This window comes from Varroa destructor, unplaced genomic scaffold (assembly GCF_002443255.2).
Source record: "Varroa destructor unplaced genomic scaffold, Vdes_3.0 BEIS01000002.1, whole genome shotgun sequence".
Taxonomy (NCBI): domain Eukaryota; kingdom Metazoa; phylum Arthropoda; class Arachnida; order Mesostigmata; family Varroidae; genus Varroa; species Varroa destructor.
The window spans coordinates 11,687,282-11,705,857 of NW_019211455.1; the positions used below are offsets into that span (position 1 = coordinate 11,687,282).

General features: G+C 42.3%; 1 protein-coding gene across 3 annotated transcripts in view; it reads left to right on the forward strand.

Annotated features, from left to right (window-relative positions):
- The window catches only part of cno (adherens junction formation factor afadin), a 68,120-nt gene that overhangs the window by 20,006 nt on the left and 29,538 nt on the right, over positions 1-18,576 (forward strand). For 2 of the 3 annotated variants that reach the window (XM_086981967.1, XM_022794086.2), the window contains exon 2: positions 16,497-16,808. The exons of the other annotated variant lie outside the window; for it this stretch is intronic. In XM_086981967.1, coding sequence (XP_086838093.1) covers positions 16,497-16,808 — 312 coding nt within the window. The remainder of the gene's footprint in view (positions 1-16,496; positions 16,809-18,576) is intronic. 3 annotated transcript variants of the gene reach the window in all.

Here is an 18,576-nt window from a genome sequence, read left to right on the forward strand (position 1 = left end):
CTCCTCTTTCTGACCAGCCAAAACAAAGATATTCCTGAGCAGCTTTTTTTCTTGCGATACCATGTAGATATTTATATTGGTAGTTTGAACGGGACACTGTCTTAATTTATGCACGCACCAAGGTATTTCTTGGCGCCTGTTGTGGGTTTGATTGACCTTCAACTCAAGTATCCATGAAACCGAAATCGATCAGGCTAGAGTTGACGCAATTGTCGCTCTAATCACTCGGAAGGTTACATGCGTACGGGTTTGAGCGCAGAAAACATATAAATCCACGGCTATGATTAACTGTTTATTACCCAATCGTCAAAAATCTACCAAATCTATATACAGCCACAAACTTCGTTTTCGACATGGCCCAAGCCATCAAACCAACGTGATCTTGTAGAAAATTCCCTCTTTACCTACGCTTCAGCTTCTAATGATATACCCCAACCGTGCAGGAAGTAGGACCTCATTTTTTTCGCAGCACTTGGTGTCTGTCGACCTTCGACGTTTTCTGTAGTAGCTCGCACTCGCCGACCTATCAGAGCAACTTGTTAGTGGGGCACTGCTGCCCGCGTATTACCCGTGTATGCGTGTGTGATGCAGGTTTGAAGCGGCGTACTTTGAGGCGCACCGCACAAATCCATCGATCCATCTAATTTACAGACTACCTGCGACCAACTGTTCACTTGGTAGCAGACGACCTGTATATTAGAAAGCCTTTCGCTATGGGGTTCGTCAGCGTATTAGCCAACGATATTTACATGATTCGAAGGCATGATTCCTGATTGGCGTCGATATCAGCAACCCACTACGACGTGATGCCTACACCTAGTGTGATTAGTTGTATGGCTCTATCGTGTGGCCCGTATGTACAAGCCTGTCTGTGAGCGTGCGATTACACAGGCCAAACTGCATCCCTACAGCAGGGCTGCGTTCACTAAGGGCTACACGACCGTCGTTGCCCCTATTCCTTTAAGCGTACCTATTGGCTAGTCCAATCATGTTCGCTGTTCACAGTGATAATGCACCGATATCGCGGATTTTTCACCCGATCTGCATCATTTTATACGTTTTTAGGGCTTTCGACTTCTGTCCCGAACCCGCATAACAGAAGAAGTACGTGACGCAACTTATCTACTTCTAACAGCTGGTCTATCCTGAGCGACAAGAAACTGTCCTTCTGCTTCGTTGAGTTTTTTTCAGTTTGCTGGAGATCGAAAAACGAAGACACATGGACAATCGTAACCCGGACGATCGATCGTCAGTGTCGCCATTGAAGGTTGCAGCGTTGACGTCGTAGCGAACGTTGCTACAGCAGTGGCAGCAGCGTAACAAGTTTCAGCGGTCACCAACTGTAACCACAAAATGGAAAAGAAATTGTAGTTGTAGAGGTGAGGGGGTAACGCGGACATTTGCTAGCAGGAATTGTTATTGAACAAATTGGCATCGTTTATCTGCGGGCCTGCAGCGCCAGTTTAGTTGAGGACGAGATAATATGGGACTAAACGAGCCGAGCCGAGCCGAAGACCGAAACGGGCTCAAAAGAGACCAACTAACATGCTAAAGGCAGCACGTAGCCGTCAGTGAAAGCGGTCGTGGGAGAACATCTAGAAGCACGTAGAAGAATCGTCGCATCGGCAGTAGAAGTGGTTTCAGTTGTGCTAGAGCACGTAAGGCGCGTCTTTTCAATCCGTTTTGTTCTTCTGCGTCGTTCCACCGTTAAGTTAGTGAGTTTTCTTCATATCTTCTCTCAGTGTACAGTCGTTTGGTGACTGTTGCTCCACGGTCTGTTTGTCTTTGTCGACGTTGCTGGCAATGGTCAAAGCGTACGGCCGTGGCTATCATCGAGCTCATGTGATGCTGCGCGCGCTTGTTGTTGTTTTTCATCATCAACACAGACACCATCACTGTACAACCGTGCAGACAACGAACGTTTGATTGGTAGACCTACTCGTTGGATTATTAGTGGAGGGTGACTGAATCAGCAAGCGATATCGCAACTATAACCTTAACAACTTTAGTTCACTTCTTACATTGTCGCTGTAAATGAAAGCTCTTGTCGCGTCTACTAAAGACAAAATGATCTTTGCCAGAAAATGGCAACAGAACAGACGGTCAGGGCTTGAGCATGAAGAGAGGAATATGAATATGTTGGATAGAACTTTTTTCCAACGCAACTGGATACGAATAGATTACGAAGCCATCGGTGAGGTGGCACAGTTGCTACAGGTGCTGTTGATATTGACGCTGCAATCGCTGAAACCAGCTTATTCATGTGTATGTGCGCGTTCATGTGCGTGTCGTCTGCTGCAGATGGTGTCAGTAAAGATGGCAGCGCAATGTAACGCTACTCAACGCAAATAAGTGGTGCATCGTCGTAAACGATACTAGATACTTTAAATTAAAGTGACTCTAGTCAGATAAGTGAAAGTTGAATCAGAATGTAGCTTCAGCCACTGTGGGAAGATAGGGGCAAGCGTGATCTTGCCGTGTCCCATGAACGACCCCACTGAAGGAGAACAGCGAATAATGAAGATTCAATAAAATAAAGAGTAATATCAAAACATTACCTTGAAGGACGTGTTGCCTGTCTAAAAGTGATGACATATTCTGCTGCGTAGGTATGACGAGACCTCTCTGCAACGACTGACATCTCTATGTAGCAACTCTTTTCGAAATATCCAAATGTAGATTTTCTACACGAGCCACGTCGATGAGAATTTGTGACGGGGAAAAACTCGTTAAAGCTCGAATCACTGCACACGAAAAACGTGGTGAACTAAGTAATTAGCTGTAACATTTAATTCTGCAATGAACACAATAATTTTGACTATTGTGTATGTGGCCACTTGGAAAACCTTAATTGTCCTGAAAAGCACAGTCTTGTCATAAATGGTGAAGAGAAGAGGTCGCTTGAGACCTTCATTGATAAAGCTGCTGAATAAAAAGCTATGCCGTTAGGGGTGCATGGTAATGTGCAACTATTTGAACGTTATTTTGCGAGAGCATAGGTTTACCGCATACGATTACTTGTACTTCGTCAGATGGAGACATTTATTCTATCGGCTTTGTAATCCCGGCTTAAGTATTGGGTCTAGCTGGTTTTAGGTTTGCTTTAGATCTTGGACATACAATGACTTTAGAATTAGCCCACAACCGTAATCATTTTCCATATTTGTCTCATGCATATGTAAATAATGTTCATCTATTGGTGAAAGACTGGACCCACTGTGGAACAACTTGTGGAACATCGTCCAATAATGTTCTATGGTCTTTATCCATTTTGAAACACGCGCGTAGGATCCGGTACATTAGTCTTCTAATCACTCATGACTGATCGAAATCAATCAAAAGATGATTGTCGTTCTGCCGGATTCAATGGTCATCAGTTGTCAATGTTTCTTCTTCCTGTTCTCGCGATCCACTATTTACCCGGCAGCGTAACGCATGTAAACGTAGAAACAGTCTGTTATGCGCAGCAAATTAGTTGTTTAACAGGCGATTCTTGGCGAGCGGGAAATTGGGGTTTTTTGCTTATTGGTCATCAACATGCTGTACTATACTGTTTTTACGTACCATAAAGATTTATCATAAAAACAAGCTAGATGTTCCCAATCAGTACTACTCTTTGTTTTGTCCTCTCCTCGGACGAATATATCGGTGGCGCATTGTCGCCTGTTGCCCGACATTTGCCCCCATTCGTTTGCTTGTAGTCGCGCTGAAGACGGCAGTAGCAGCGCCAGCCGATGGTGCTATTGTTCCATCATATGAGCCAAAGAAAACAACGTAACGAAATAAAAGAAGATTAAGCAGACTTATTGTCAATGCCGCTAAAGATATGGCACGTGACATCTGTTGTCGTTGTTGCTAATGCTGGAAGAAATTCATTTGTGTAGTCCATCGGAGCTGTTTGGTCGAAGTTCGGTCACGAGGGCCATGATGAACATATGGTTCATTGATGGATATCTACCGACCGGAGCGATCTTCATCTAGCAGCAGTAGTACATACGACCACTGTGGCTATTGGCCTATCATAGGAGATGTGCTAGTAGAACTGGTTGTTGTTAGCTATCGCAAACGGGAAAAATCGCCGCTTCACTCGGGTAGCTTATTGTGCATCGTTGCGGGCGCCCGCGCATCTATCCGTCGATCTTGTTGCTGCTATTAGCTCAATTATCGCTAACAGTTACCCGTTTCATTGCTGCTCTACAAGTCCGTCCACATACACAGACATTTCATAGAAAGACAAACAGATATAAAGAAGACAAACAGTCACCCGGCATCCGTTTCCCAATTGCACTACAGGATATTACTTGACACTTTGGTGTGCGTTTGTCGTCCGGCGACTGTCTTGCCTATTCCAAGTCGATCAAATAAATAATCTAACAACGTCGACAATGACGGCGATGTGTACGTGAGGAAGATAGCGCCGGTAGCTGTAACGATGAGGTACGAACCGTTGTTGTCCATAATAATAAACGTGACAGCTCTGACAAAATGTGAAGTAGAGGAACTCAACAGGTCGAGCTGTCCATCTGGGTGGAACAAGGAAGGCTAGCACAGAGGAACAGCCGCTTGTAGCGTTTCATGGTGACGCTGCCATTTATTGTCTGACCTGTATATTCCTATTTTATCCTATATTATATATAGACCTATATTATCGTAGGGTCCGTCGATTAGATTTGACTATGTGGAACGACTGCTGCGACAACGACATTGATCAGCTGAAATTATTTTCAGTAGTGGTAGCTGGTGAACGATTCAGACGGTCTAAGATAACGGCAAATCCGCGGTAGAGCGATGATGAAGTAGGCCAAGGTCGTGTTGGGATAGCGTGTCTAAGGACAGCGAAAGCGTAGATGGCTATGGATTGTCTGCAACGAAAAACCTCTTTTGAAAGTAATGCGCCTGAAATAGGATAGCAAAGATGGCCTGTCCTCATTTTTAGATGGTCTCTTTCTTTACATTACAGCAACTAAATCAATTCCTATGCCGACAGGGATTCTGTGGTTTTGCACCCGCATATAATATGTGAGCTTGCTTTCATATGTGTATAGATTCTTATGTATATTTTAAATGGTACACATCGAATATTGGCGCTTTGAATGTCGATGGGGTCAATAGGTTAGTAAAATAATAAATAGCAGATATCTAGTGTTCGATTGTTGGACACTACTAACAAAATTTCTGGCTGAATCATGAAATCCACTAACCACATCTACTTGTGTATAGCCGAGAAATTAATAAGGACATTGTATCAGGAGACAAAAAATGCTGTCTTGAGCCTTTGGTGTCCTAAATAATTGAAGAATATAACATTCCGAAGCTGCCCCTTGTACGCCTATGGCTGTTCAACAAAATGTTTGCAATATTTATTTTTCCCTTGTTAGCAGAAACCTTTTACACAATTTGTAATAAACACCATTTGAAGCTCCTTTATTGTCACCGTTATGATCAGTTTGTGGAATTGGCAGTCAGGCCAGATAAATCTGTAACGCAGAAAATTGCGTATGGAACAGGTACCGTGTTATATTCTTCGCTTGATCGTGAACTAGCTGTTGCGTGTCATGACATGATTCTGAGTACCTTGAACAAAGCTTATAATGAAAGACCAATGATTACTGATAGGGAGACGGAAAACAACGACCTGCGCCTGAAAGAATCGGCTCGTTAGCAAGCGTTTGCCAGAGCCTACCAAGTAGGACATGGTGATCCATTTAACTATACGCAACTAATAAAGGATCAAAAAGCCCGGCCGAATTGACCAAAATTTTCTAACTAGAGGTGACACGTATGTTGAACCTCACTTAATAGGACTGTGCCTTTTTGCTCAAACGTAGTGTAACTTTTTATACGAACTCAAAGACAATACCGCCACAATAAACGGTATTAGTACAATTGATTACTTATGGTAACCCGTGCCCCACAGAGGATGATTAGGTACAATAGCGCGAGAAAGGAAAGCCTAATATACCTAGTATCGTTGATATGTTACACAACAAGTAACATCAATAGACAGAATACAGAAAACTGGCTGCGTTTACCCATTGTGTTTTATGAGTCAGCACCTTCAAAGTGCGTCCTTGTATAGATTTCTCGTCTTTCTACCAAAGACAAACTTCCGATCTTTCGAACAATGGAAACTGGAATTCGCCACAAGGTTATGGAAATTGCCTCATAAAAATCCACGTCGTTCTCCAAGTTAATCTCATGTTGGTAGGTCTCCTACCCGGTCAACGTTTACGAGCTAGCTTGATAAACTCAATGCTATGGCCTATTGCTGATAAAGCCGTTCATTTAATCACCCACGCAGCTTTACGATCTTCCTTGCTTATTTCCTGCTGCGTAGTTACATGCACGCAGACGATTTAAAAGCTCGAACACAAACGGCCTAGGCAGTCGGCCAGGCAAACAACGGATGGTGAGTCATTCACGTCAGGTCTTTCTTACTACTTAACGGGAAGGTTGATCACCCAGTCGTGAAATTCTTAATGAATCTTCTTGCCTCTCTTTCTTTTGTGTTGCCGGTCATGACAAAGATAAAAGAACTCGCCAAAGTATAATGCCCCTGTAACAATAGTATGTAGCTTGGTAGTTTCCTATCAGCCATATGGTTACGGGAGTTCCATCTAGTACGGAACGAGCCCTAGACAGACTCGTTTCAGGCAAGGGTATACATTCGGCTATATGCAGTTATCGCTGGTGTTTCGGCCACGCGCGCACGTGTGATTGCTCGCTCCGTGGCTGTCAGAGCGTAGCTTTCCAGTTCATCTCGCAGTCGCATTCGCAACGTTGTTTGGGAGGCCCAGTACAGGCCACTTCGATAACTACATCGAAGCTCCGATAAGGGCATCAAAATAGGTTACAACTATGGTGGTGGCTTTGACCTTTTTAGTAGTAATGCGCGGAGCGGTGGTACCAATATTATATTTGCTGTGATCTATTCTGCCATAATAATAGCTCAAGGCAAGATAGGTAGGCTCGAATTTTTCGACTGCATTTAGCTTTCACGAGCTCCTTTAGAAGATTTAGGTATTGCTCGAAAAATTAGAACATACAATATGTGCACCCAAATGCTACGCGCCCATCGTAAAGGAAAGCTAAGGAAGCAGATTTGGGCGTTCCGATAGCGCTGTGGTAAAATGGTCGATACTTTCGAGAGTGCAAAATGATCGAGCGCAAATCAATAAGGTCTATAATGATCGGCCGGTCGTGTTTATGATAACTGCAGCAGTAAAACAGGAAATTCTTGGAATTGTTTGGCGACGACCGGAGAACGGCGGGGTCGATGGGTCGTAGACTTCTCTCTTAATTCATTATTCGTTGCTTACTGCTATGTAGTCGGCACTCGCAAAAAAATCGTTCTGCGCTTAATAAACAGAATTATCTTCAGTATTCATAAAGCAGTGACGAGGGCAAACGTTTCCTGCTCCAAATTACGAAAATTTGAAATACCTTGTGCTTGACGTGGAGAGCACTTGCCGTTACGATCGGTATAGAGCTCAACATTTTTCTTCTGGTTTATATTCAATGATCAACTTTCATAGACTCCTTCGAATAATAAGGACGATTTGTCGTCGGCTCAATTCCCAGCATCTATCACAAAATTATTGTATGGAAAGGTTCAACTATATGGTAGAATATGACCGTACCTATTTCTACTGTAACCAAATCTAAAAACTGAGACCAGCTTCGTAACCGGTGAGCTATTTTCTCTAACCAATTTGGCCAAAACAAACAAACATCTATTCTACAAAAGTCTACGCATGCATATCTAATGCGAAAATGTCGTATTGTTTGATTTAGTACCTTTATACAGACCGATATTTATATTGCTCTCTCTTTTTCCGTTAGTCCTGTCATGTCTTTCCAGTATCATCGTTACATATACGCCAGCCATTTTTTGCCACTGTTATCTCTAGCGGCGTGGCAGTTCCTTCTGAGATTTACGAGACGCTACCTGTACACGGTGCCCCTATCTCAAAGTATTACCTTTACCTCCTGTGTCACCCCCCTCCCCCCAGCACTTGTACGGAAATAAGAGCACAAGGAACGTAACATTTTCATAAATTAGTGGCATGTAACATCAGCTTATCGTCGTTTTAACGTATCTTTTATGCTTCGACGATCGATGAAACCATGCTTGTCGGCTGAAGATCGACGTTTGATACCCAGATTTTTGCCGAAGCCTTTACAGCTCCTTTATTGTGCCTTTTCTGCATCTCTATGCAATAACCGCGTCAATTGGTGCTTGCGCCGTTGTTCTATGCTGAAGCGGCTGGAGTTTTTTTTTGCTTATTCACAATATGATGCGGTTTAACTCTTGTCGTTACTCATCAAGGCGGTACGCAAACCAAACAGAAAAATAAACAGCAGACAGGCGGTCTATTCAGTGGTGGAAAGTTTCTGTTCCTGTGCAAGTGCCGCAATTTTCATTAGCAGCTCCTGTGCGGAGCTTCTGCAGGAAATACCTTTGTGCTCCAGGCAGTCGTAGAACTCAGACGGCTGTAGATAGTGGCGGTGGTGGAACCGAAAAAGGAGACGGAAATTTAATTGTGGTTACTTCGATATGGTTTTCTTGAGATGTTTTGACATACAAACTGTTGTGATCGTTTTGTTTGGGTGAGGAAATTCCACCTTGGGTTTGGTTTCTAGGAATACGTGTGTCGTGTAAAGAAGAAATTAGTATGCCATGTCCTTACTTGTCGGTACCGGAATACGGCTCCGGAAGAAATCTAGGAAATTGGTTTCGTATACAGTGGGGATACCGTAAGTCAAAACCGTTACTTTTAAACCCAGCGAATCATTTTTTGGTAAATACTCTCTGTTATAGTGTCCTCATCGTATAGGCCGCACTGATCAAGCTTGGAATGAAAATTTACATTGCGGTCAGGCTAATCAAAATATAGCGCGTAAATTGTGCTCTTACTGCATGTCAGGAAGCCATAGGACGTTTTTGTAAACATTGATATTTGTAGGGCCAAGTGTTCTGAAGCGGCATCGATGGCGGCCTGAAACAAAGAAAAAACAGAAGAAAATCGATTTTTTTTTTATTTTGCATGTTTCCTTTCATTTTGTAGTACACTACTAGGCAAAAAACAGTACTGTCTACTGTGCCATTCGCTGGATAAATAGCGTAATAGAAAATTATGATCATCGCTGCAAGCATTCTAAAATAATATGATTTTATTATTATTTTTTCTATTGATAGTAGTTAAGCTGACACATTTGCTGGCACTCCATTATTGATCTATATATATATATATATATATATATATACATGTATAGTTCGCAAACTATTCCCCACCTATCAAATGGGAGTTCCGGCCGGCAATTTGTGTCGTATGAAAAAGGCACCAAAGATACGCCCAGACTATAATCGAGATTTACGTACGCACTATATATGAATTACAACAAATACGCCTAGTTTCCGTGACCAATTTTTCGCCCTTATTTCGTCATAGCCGCATAGGTGCTTCAATCGTCACTTAGTCTCGTCGTTATTGTGTTATTACCATTGTCACCGACAGTTTTTTTTATCGCTTATAAACAAGATCTAGAAATTTACGTTGAATGATTTATTGAACCCATCAGACAACCGGAAACGAAATTGACTGCTTTTTCGGTACGAAGAAGGATGATGTCTCAGCAAAACTGACTATAGCATCGTTAGTTATAACGAATACTATACTTTGTAAACAAGAATTTCGTTACTAGTACTATAATTCTCTCTAATACATCGTGTCGTTCTAGGCCATTCATATTGGCTCTGTCCGTCAGCAAACGACCAACTAAATACATTAGTATTGCTCGCCCCACGATAGTCCCACCATAGTCGTGACAGCACTGATCAAGTAAAATTTATAAATAATTACTGTTATACTACCGTACGAACTAATAGATAGCACGTTCATAGTGCGATCAAAGAGATCCACGAATGGATGAATGTTGCAGAATATTAGCGGACAGCAGACGCTGGTAGCAGATAAACAATAACAAAGTAACATCATCAGCGACCCCTAGCAGCTGCCAATGCATATGGATGTATGCATCGTCATATATGGCAACATATTCGGTTTTGAATCGTCTATTCGAATGTAGCATGCTGTGTTCTATTTAATAAACATTTAGAAACGAACAGAAAGCTAATCTAAGATAAAAGAGGAAAAGTTTACAGATGAAAAAAAGTAGAAGTAAAAGAGATTGTCTAACAGGCCTAGCCCGTAAGATGGCAATGAAAATATATTACAAAATTATAACCCCCGCTAACACATAGAACCGTGCTTATATATCGTTGTGCGAGTACTTACAGTTAGTTCGTAATAAGCAAACAAAGGACTGTCTAAATATACCGAATAAAACCTAGCAAGCAGTTTGTAGCATCATGTATGTATGAACTGAGTGTAAAAATGTCTGGCTATGTAATCCAGCTATGGGAAAATTCATTATGTGCAAAGCAAATGCTTGCACACAATGTATATGTACATATATGCATTGCAATTTTACTTTCATATTAGCATCGACTGGACGTGACGGTCTCCTCTCTGCTATTCGCGCCGTAAAAACATTCGATTACATCGCCTTCGACATGTTAGCCTTCGGTGAGCCACGAGCTCTTTCTTACCTATTGAAACTGAAGAAAACTATTGAATAAAGGTCGTTCACGCTCTTGCTACCTCGCGCTGTTCATGCTGGTCGACCTATCGAATTAGCAAGAGTTAAGCATGTCAACTTGATTACGCTAAGGATAGTATACTGGTCAACAATTGCTCGATCGTTTAATTTGGCCTCGCTGAGGAAATTGCCGTTGTAGGTTCGCATCTTTGGAGGAAACTTATTACTCATGAATGCGAAACAGCCCCCCATCACTTTCCGTGGTTATAGCTTTTCAAGTGAAATCTACTGCTACGTTCTTCGTGACGCCTGCTGTTTAACTTTGATGACATGACGTGCTGTTTTTCGGCTGCTTCCACTGCTATCGTCATGGCTAGCTTGTTCCCGTAATACTGGCAAGTATTCATTTGTTCTGATTATTGTCCTCGCTCTTCTGTGACAATGCGTAAAGATACATTTCTAGATAAATGAAACGGTCGTAGATGTTGCGTAGTCCACACAAACTCTTATTGTACTCCCATCGCCGAATCAGTAAGGCTCATTAAATGGACCCATGATGGGTCGTGACGCAAAGTCGCCAACAGAAGAAAAGAGGTTGAGACCGCTAAGCGATAAGAAATCTCCTTGTGCTTCTATTCTGTTCGGTGGAAATTTTGTCACCTGCAGTGTTTCCCACAGCGTTGCCTGGTACCTGATTGAGCAGCGTCATCAACAAAAGCGTCGCCTTGATGCTTACTTCATACACGGGAAGGGGAGCAGTTAGATCAGTGAATTCCAATATACTCTGTATTGTCACGTACATAGTGGCGTTGTATGCCTACACCTCATATTCAGTCATCCTCATTTACTGTGTCACGTTTTACCATTATTCAATATGCTCAGTCTAAATCGTTCCGCCTATACGAAGTCAAAGTTTACTTTTTCCAGCCTTTTCCGACTGCAACTTATAGCTGAATTCGTGTAAATAATGCCCTTTTGCTGACCAGGTTAGTTGTCCTGATGTGGCACACATGTTCGCTGGGCCCATTCCACACAAACTATTTATTTAATGTAAAAAGTGTATAGATGAAAGTTCGATCTATAGCACAGGACACATACGATGCCAGCAAGGAACACATGGTGTTAACATTAACTTATCTAAGAAAAGTCTAGCAGTTCGATCGACACGCAGCATGTGAAATGTAGGCTGCGATGGCAAAATGAATAAGGCTTTTTATCCTTCAGCCGGCGCCATGACTACTCTTCATGACGCTGTAACGGCTATTGCAGCCAATATGAGCAAAAATAGCTACCGTTTTAATTCTAGAACGCTCACTTAGTTTAGTCGATTATTTAGTGTTAGTATGGTGAGTCGAGGCTATTCAAAAAGACGCGCCAACGACAGAGAAAATTTTTCGTGTAAACAGCATTGCACAATAACGCAACGAGTTTTCACACATTCTCATACAGTTGTCTTATTTATGAGAGTGGTTCCTGCGTTAGGAGTGGTCCCGAGACTGCCTAGTACGGCGAGGCAGATGCCGCTGTCGCAAATTTCCCCCTTCCGACCGTTGTAAGCAGTTGTTGCTGGTCGGGTCAAACCTGATCGGGCTGACCATGTCGAACCGTTAGCTGGATTCATCTCAGAATCGATTGGATCCCGTTGTTGCTGCTGTGTTCGTCGACAAAACCCAGGGGAGCGTGCAGCGACAAGTAACAATTGAAGCCGATTTTTACCGATCGATTTCGATTGATTATTGCTAACGGACGGTAACTCCAGCCGGCTAACGTATTCCAAACTCTCTCTTTTATAAGCTGATAAATGTATGTATCAAGGCGTTGTTGTTGTCGTTGGTTGTGATATCCTACATGGAGATTTCTGGATGAATAGCGTTCGTTGGCCAGCATTTGTATGCGATACGGATCGCAATCATTACTGTCAATCATATCATACTCTGATAACATTAAAAATGCTAGAATATCGAGATGTTAGGCAAGCGCAGGGAGAAAGAGTGCGGTTAGATTAGTACGATGCTGCTGCTATCTATACAATCTAAGAGCAATCTAAGAAAATTCAAGAAAACGTAAAACGAACGCTGAACCGTTAATACGCAAAGGTAGTTATTATATGTACCCATTGTAAAGTAATGCGTGTTAATAAAATTTGTCGCAGCGCTGAATTTGTAGCCTTTATCTAGTAGGTATTTACTTGGCAGGCACACAGTATATTCTTTTGAAACGGTAAGAGATAAAGTAGATGTAGGAAATTCTGTGAAGGTGATTTCTCCATTACACGCCTTAGTCGAATAGTGGCCGACTAATCGTGAGCTGGCTGGCTAGTTGACACGTTATGCAGGCACGTGCTTTTAGCTCCGGATGCTTTCGGCTAAGGATGGCAAGTACGGATCGAACTATTGACAGCAGCAGCAGCAGCAGCATCAGCATCAGCAGCAGCAGCAGCATCAGCATCAGCAGCAGCAGCAGCAGCATCAGCATCAGCAGCAGCAGCAGCAGCAGGATTGCTTGAAAAATTATTCAGCTTGTTATTAGCGTTTATGCGAGTTCGAGCTGGCCATATCATGATCAAATAGGGGCATTCACTGGCGTCAACGTGTCGTTGTTGGAGATTCAACCGTTACTATTTATCCAAACAATCGATATTGTAGACGAATGTAGAAATAAGCATAATCAATGTAGAGATAGTTAAGTGTAATTGGAGCAAAGATGTAGATATGGGTAGATTCAACTGTATTTTACGATGAGCTGAGTTTGTCAGCTAAGCCTTAATAACAGATTGTCGGTAATTGGATGTTAGTGCTTTGAATAATAGCTTATTAAACAAAATAAAATGAATGTTTTTAAATTAATAGATTATGTTTACGTTTAATTATTATAGCTATAATTATAAATTTGACACTAGTTTCGTATTTGACGCGTGTCACTTGTCGTACAAATCCAATTATGGTGGAACACCAAAAAGATAGAACCTAAACGTGTGTCATAACCTACATCATAATTTTTCCGTGGCCTTCTTTTAATCATTACCGATATAAAACCCAAAAAGAAATTCAATGTAATTGCGCGTCTGTGGTAAATGTGTCCGCATGATCAACAGCCGCCATTCTATTACTGAAACAACTGTACTTCAGATCGTCAAGTGGAAGAATTCTATTGAAAATGTTTAGATAGTGTGACGTCATGCACACATATAAACGTACCTTCCATTTCGTCGAGCTCTCCCGCGTGATAGGACGCTTCTCTTCATTTTGCTTGCTTCATAGTCGCCAGTTGCTGACTGCGGTCGTTGTTTGATCTGGAAGCTTCGTTGGCCGCAACATTCCTGTTGCTTTTTTGACGTCTGACGCATAATATTAACAGATCTACGTCGCTAGCCGATCAACTGTCTTTGGCGTTCTTGTCTTCTTGACTGACTGCTGTTGCTGCTACTACTATTCCTGCTTGTGGTCATGAAGGCGTGCTGATGCGGCATGTCGGAATTGTAGCAAGTGAGCTCTACATCATATGGAAACGTGCATAACTATGAGGAAATAGCGGGGAGTCGAGTCACGTCAGCCTAGTTGCTTGGCTTCTTCTGCCACTATGAGCCTTAATGTCTCACATGAGAAAAGCGGCCAGCTGGGTTCGATTGAGTTTCCTATGTTTAGTGCAAACATTTGCGAGGCTGCGAAGCTGATACCGTCCCCTTCGACTACGAACAAAAAAGGAATCGCCAGTTATACTCACCAACATAGATCTTAACATGTATAAATCAAATTTACCGTTCATCGAAATATCATTTTGAGTCTTGTATTGGGGGCTGTTTCTCCTAACAGACTCTCTTAAAGTTTATCTGAATTAAATCATAGACGATTTAAAGCTAACGTTGTTCCTCCTCCAGCGGCTTAACTGTTACCGCTTAGAAGTTACTAAGAACTTAATTAAAATATATTGACGCTGACGTGGATTGTCAATGCAACGTAAAGTTGTCGCTAATCGTCTGCAATCATCCATCTGAGCCTGTGCTGCGAATGACGGCCAGTGGCTTGCCATCGGGTGATTCACCATTGAGTTCCTATATACGTTTTGGATCTGTCTAGAAATAGATGATATCATGCCGTACGTAGGTCCCTCCTGAGCCGCTTGATTATTGAGTACAACGTTATGATGTCCTGAATATTTTCAGGTTTGAAGGGAACTATCTATCCTTATATTATCTTCGTGCATGCTCTATCTGGTATCCCTCCCCACATCGCCACCAATGTAGCGTAATAAGGAATTTACTAATTAGGACGAAAAATGGAACGACAGTTGTCAACAAACCATATACCGGACCCCACTTACAACTCGCAGATACTTGTATTATTATATAAATTATTGTCCCGCTTGTATTTGTGACTCAGCTTAATTGAATGTGTGACTGGTCGGAAATGTCTGCGTCTGATCTCGTTTCATTATTAATACGTGTAACGGGTATCGTCAGCAGCATGTCGTCTGAAGTTGGCGTCTTCGATTTGGAACCGTAAGATCAATCAGTTTCCAATTTTAGTTACACTGTTGTTGTTATAGCATCGTTCTACTATATAAAGCACGCGATATCGGTATTCTTTTGTTACGTATGATGAAAGATATCACATCGAGGTGGGGCCTTTGTCCGACCACTATCGCAATAATTCTATAGCAATTAATAATAATAATGAACATTTTTACCAGGTAATTAGAAAAACAAAAAGCAATTATATCTCGCTGTTTAAAATATATGGCGATTGCGAGCGCCTTTTATAGAGTCCGTAAGTCATTTGCTGCTGCCGGCGCCACTGCTATGAAAGTCTGTAATCCTGAATAGACGAACGTCCTGCTGATTGTTCCGTTGTCGTTTACACGAAGGGGCAATATGCAGGAATATCAGGCCTTCGCCATGCGGCACAAGGAGCGACAGCAGACCACTGAGGAATACAGAACGCTTCAGAGATTTCCAGTTAACTAATAGACCAGTTGGCATACACGTCGAGGCTTACATTAAGTTGAACTTTTTTTCGTGTGTCAGCATTGCTGCCTACCACCAGTGTCACCGTTCACGCTTTTAGATAATACGACATTATCGGCAAATACGTTCGGTTAAATTTGTCGAATAAGTGGGAATGCGATGATGTCGATGGAAGGAATACCATGTGGCGAAAACGCTGGATAAACAAGCCTATGAAATTAAGGTTTACCAAACAAGTTACGTCAATTAGAGGTTCAAAGCGTTTGGCTTATCGGCGACCGCTTTTCGGTCACCGACGATCGAGGCAGTGTCGGTACGGATGTCTATTGTAACCGCCGTTGATTCAGTGTTCGGTGAAAAGCATGTGGACGAAGGGGTGGAATAAATAGCAACACGTAAAACTATTATTATGTAATGTCCCGTTCGTCACAGTTCAGCTTGTTCAGTTTGTTTTTCAATTATGTTTTTGTTTGTTTTGATATAACGTGTGAATGTAGCCACTAGGTGACATTCAAAGTTTCACACATTCGCGCCAAATTTCGGTCGGCTTGTAATGGGCGAATCGAACGTCGAGTGCTTTATAATAGCGATGATCAGACGCAATGCGTTTGTTTATCAGTAGCTCATTCACACGTCAAAATATATACTGATGCTGTTAACATGAAGATTTCGCGATCTTCCGATTGCGACGTTCGAAGCTGGTTACATTCCTTGTGTTCACTAAACACAAAACTACCTCATGGTATTTTTATCATAATTCGCCTATTACAAAAGCAACGCCGCTATATTCCCCTCCTCAGAAGACGAGCAATGCCTATCAATGGTTGCGCTGTTAAGTTGAATCTTCTTTATAATAGTAGTAGTAATGCCGACAGTGTTCGTTAGCAGGCCAACCTGTTTAACCTTACGTTCGTGTTTCCTTCGTTAATAGGACCTCGAATTCCATGGCGTGATGCGTTTCTACTTTCAAGATTCGGACCAGCGAGTGGTTACGAAATGTTTACGCGTAGCAAGTTCAGCCTGGGTGCGCGACGTCGTACCGACACTCATCGAGAAATTCCGACCAGATATCGGAATGCTCAGCGCGCCAGACTATTCACGCTATGCTCTTTACGAGATCCATGAAAATGGTGAAGAGCGAAAACTCGCCGATGAAGAGCGACCTCTCATCGTGCAGCTCCGATGGCACGAACATGACCGCGAAGGCCGGTTTCTTTTTCGGCGGATGGATGCCAAAAGTCACGTAAGTACAGTAGCATGTATATCTGTGGCTAAATCCATGAAGAACTGACCGTTTAGCTAGTTTATTGATCAGCTGTATTATATATCGCTTAAAAGGGTTAATTGGCAAAGACTCATAGGGCTCATAGAATCAATGGGACATTTGCACAATGGCGCGGTTATAAATACCGATCGAATCTATGATTTTTTCAGAAGAACAAAACTTGGGCGTGAACCATTATTAGTTTGGTCAATGCTGTGAAATATTTTTTTACAGCTAAGAAAGGGAAAACTAAATATGGAGGTCTATTCTATCGCTGCGCATTAGCCATACACATCCCTGGGGCGTTCCTGAGGTATAGGTAAGGATAGGTTATTAAGGTAAAGCTGACCCTTCGGCATGCATGGATATATTTATTCTGACCCACACGTGCCATAGGATCGTCGAAATCATTCACAGCGATCGTGATATGCATCTAATACGCGGTTGCGCGTCCAAATACGAGCGTATGTTCATTGAATCGCCCGACATTGAAGCCCGACGAGGTCGTATGCCTCTGCTTGAGAGCGCATTCTGTCTAATAGCCTTATTGAATTAATGTTTAGGAAAAAACCGTGCTCTGCGCAAGCTAACAAAACCATTTTGTATTTCAGTTTTTTGCGCTCTCCAGCCGAACAAAGAAACTAAGAGCTAAACACTGAGAATTGATCGCCTTTAAATAAAGGCGATCAATTCTCAATGTTTACCTGTCTTGTGGCGTACGCAATAACTTTTATGTGATGACTTTCCTTTGAAGTATTTTTTGACAACTGACCAAACAGTGAGCCATTCGTTAAATTCTACTACGCTATACCGTTTTACATAGTATGGTCTTGTGTGAGATTCGTTTGAGAGACGGTTAAAGCCTTCTTGAAGGGTATAGGCGTCTGTGCATCGTCGAGATGTCTAGTTTTTTGGGCCGTATAACGTGGTATTTACATGTAAAGCTCAAGCCAATTCCGCCTGAGGAGCGGAACAACTCCACGCAGCAAATGGGTTAACGGTAACACCGGGAACAGGCTCATTGCAATAGGAACACAAAATAATTAACGGAGGCCTATAAGACACCTTCTGTTAGGTCACGCGATGGCCAGTAGAGGATAGCGGACTATTTAAGTCATCGCAATTGAATGACTGAAGTAAGGTGGCGAATTTACTGAAGCTACGCAATCGAAGTGCTGAAATTATGAAGCGAAGTAACTGAATGATCCGAGCAGTGCACTAGATTACGAAAATATACGATTTACTGTGTGGGAAAACTACGGTGAGGAAATTACAATGGGGCTGAAGGAAGAGACATACTGCAACAGGGTACGAGAACAACGGGCACGAGTTTCATGTTTAGAAACCAGTTTGAAACTGATCCGGTCTGAACTTGTTTTCTACACTAGTGAAAATAGCAACAGAATACTATTAGATTGCGTCCGCTGTAGGGACCCGTGCATAGGTATGTATTACATGGCTTATGTGCGAGGAAGTAATAAAGCTGGCTTGGACCTACGAGTAACTCACTGCCGCCCGGACGCCCGAATCGTTAGTGCGTGCTTCTTCTACATGCATTAACACAGCGTACATTGATTTGTATTTTCATTAGCATAATTCCTTTATTAATAATCCTTCAAAGATACTAGCTATCGTTCAAGGATACGTTTCCCCGCGTTCGCAAACGCCATCGACCGTTCGACGTAACGGTACCCAATGTAGATTTCCCCCATTTTCGCGATTTGCTTGCTTCTCGGATTAAAAAAAT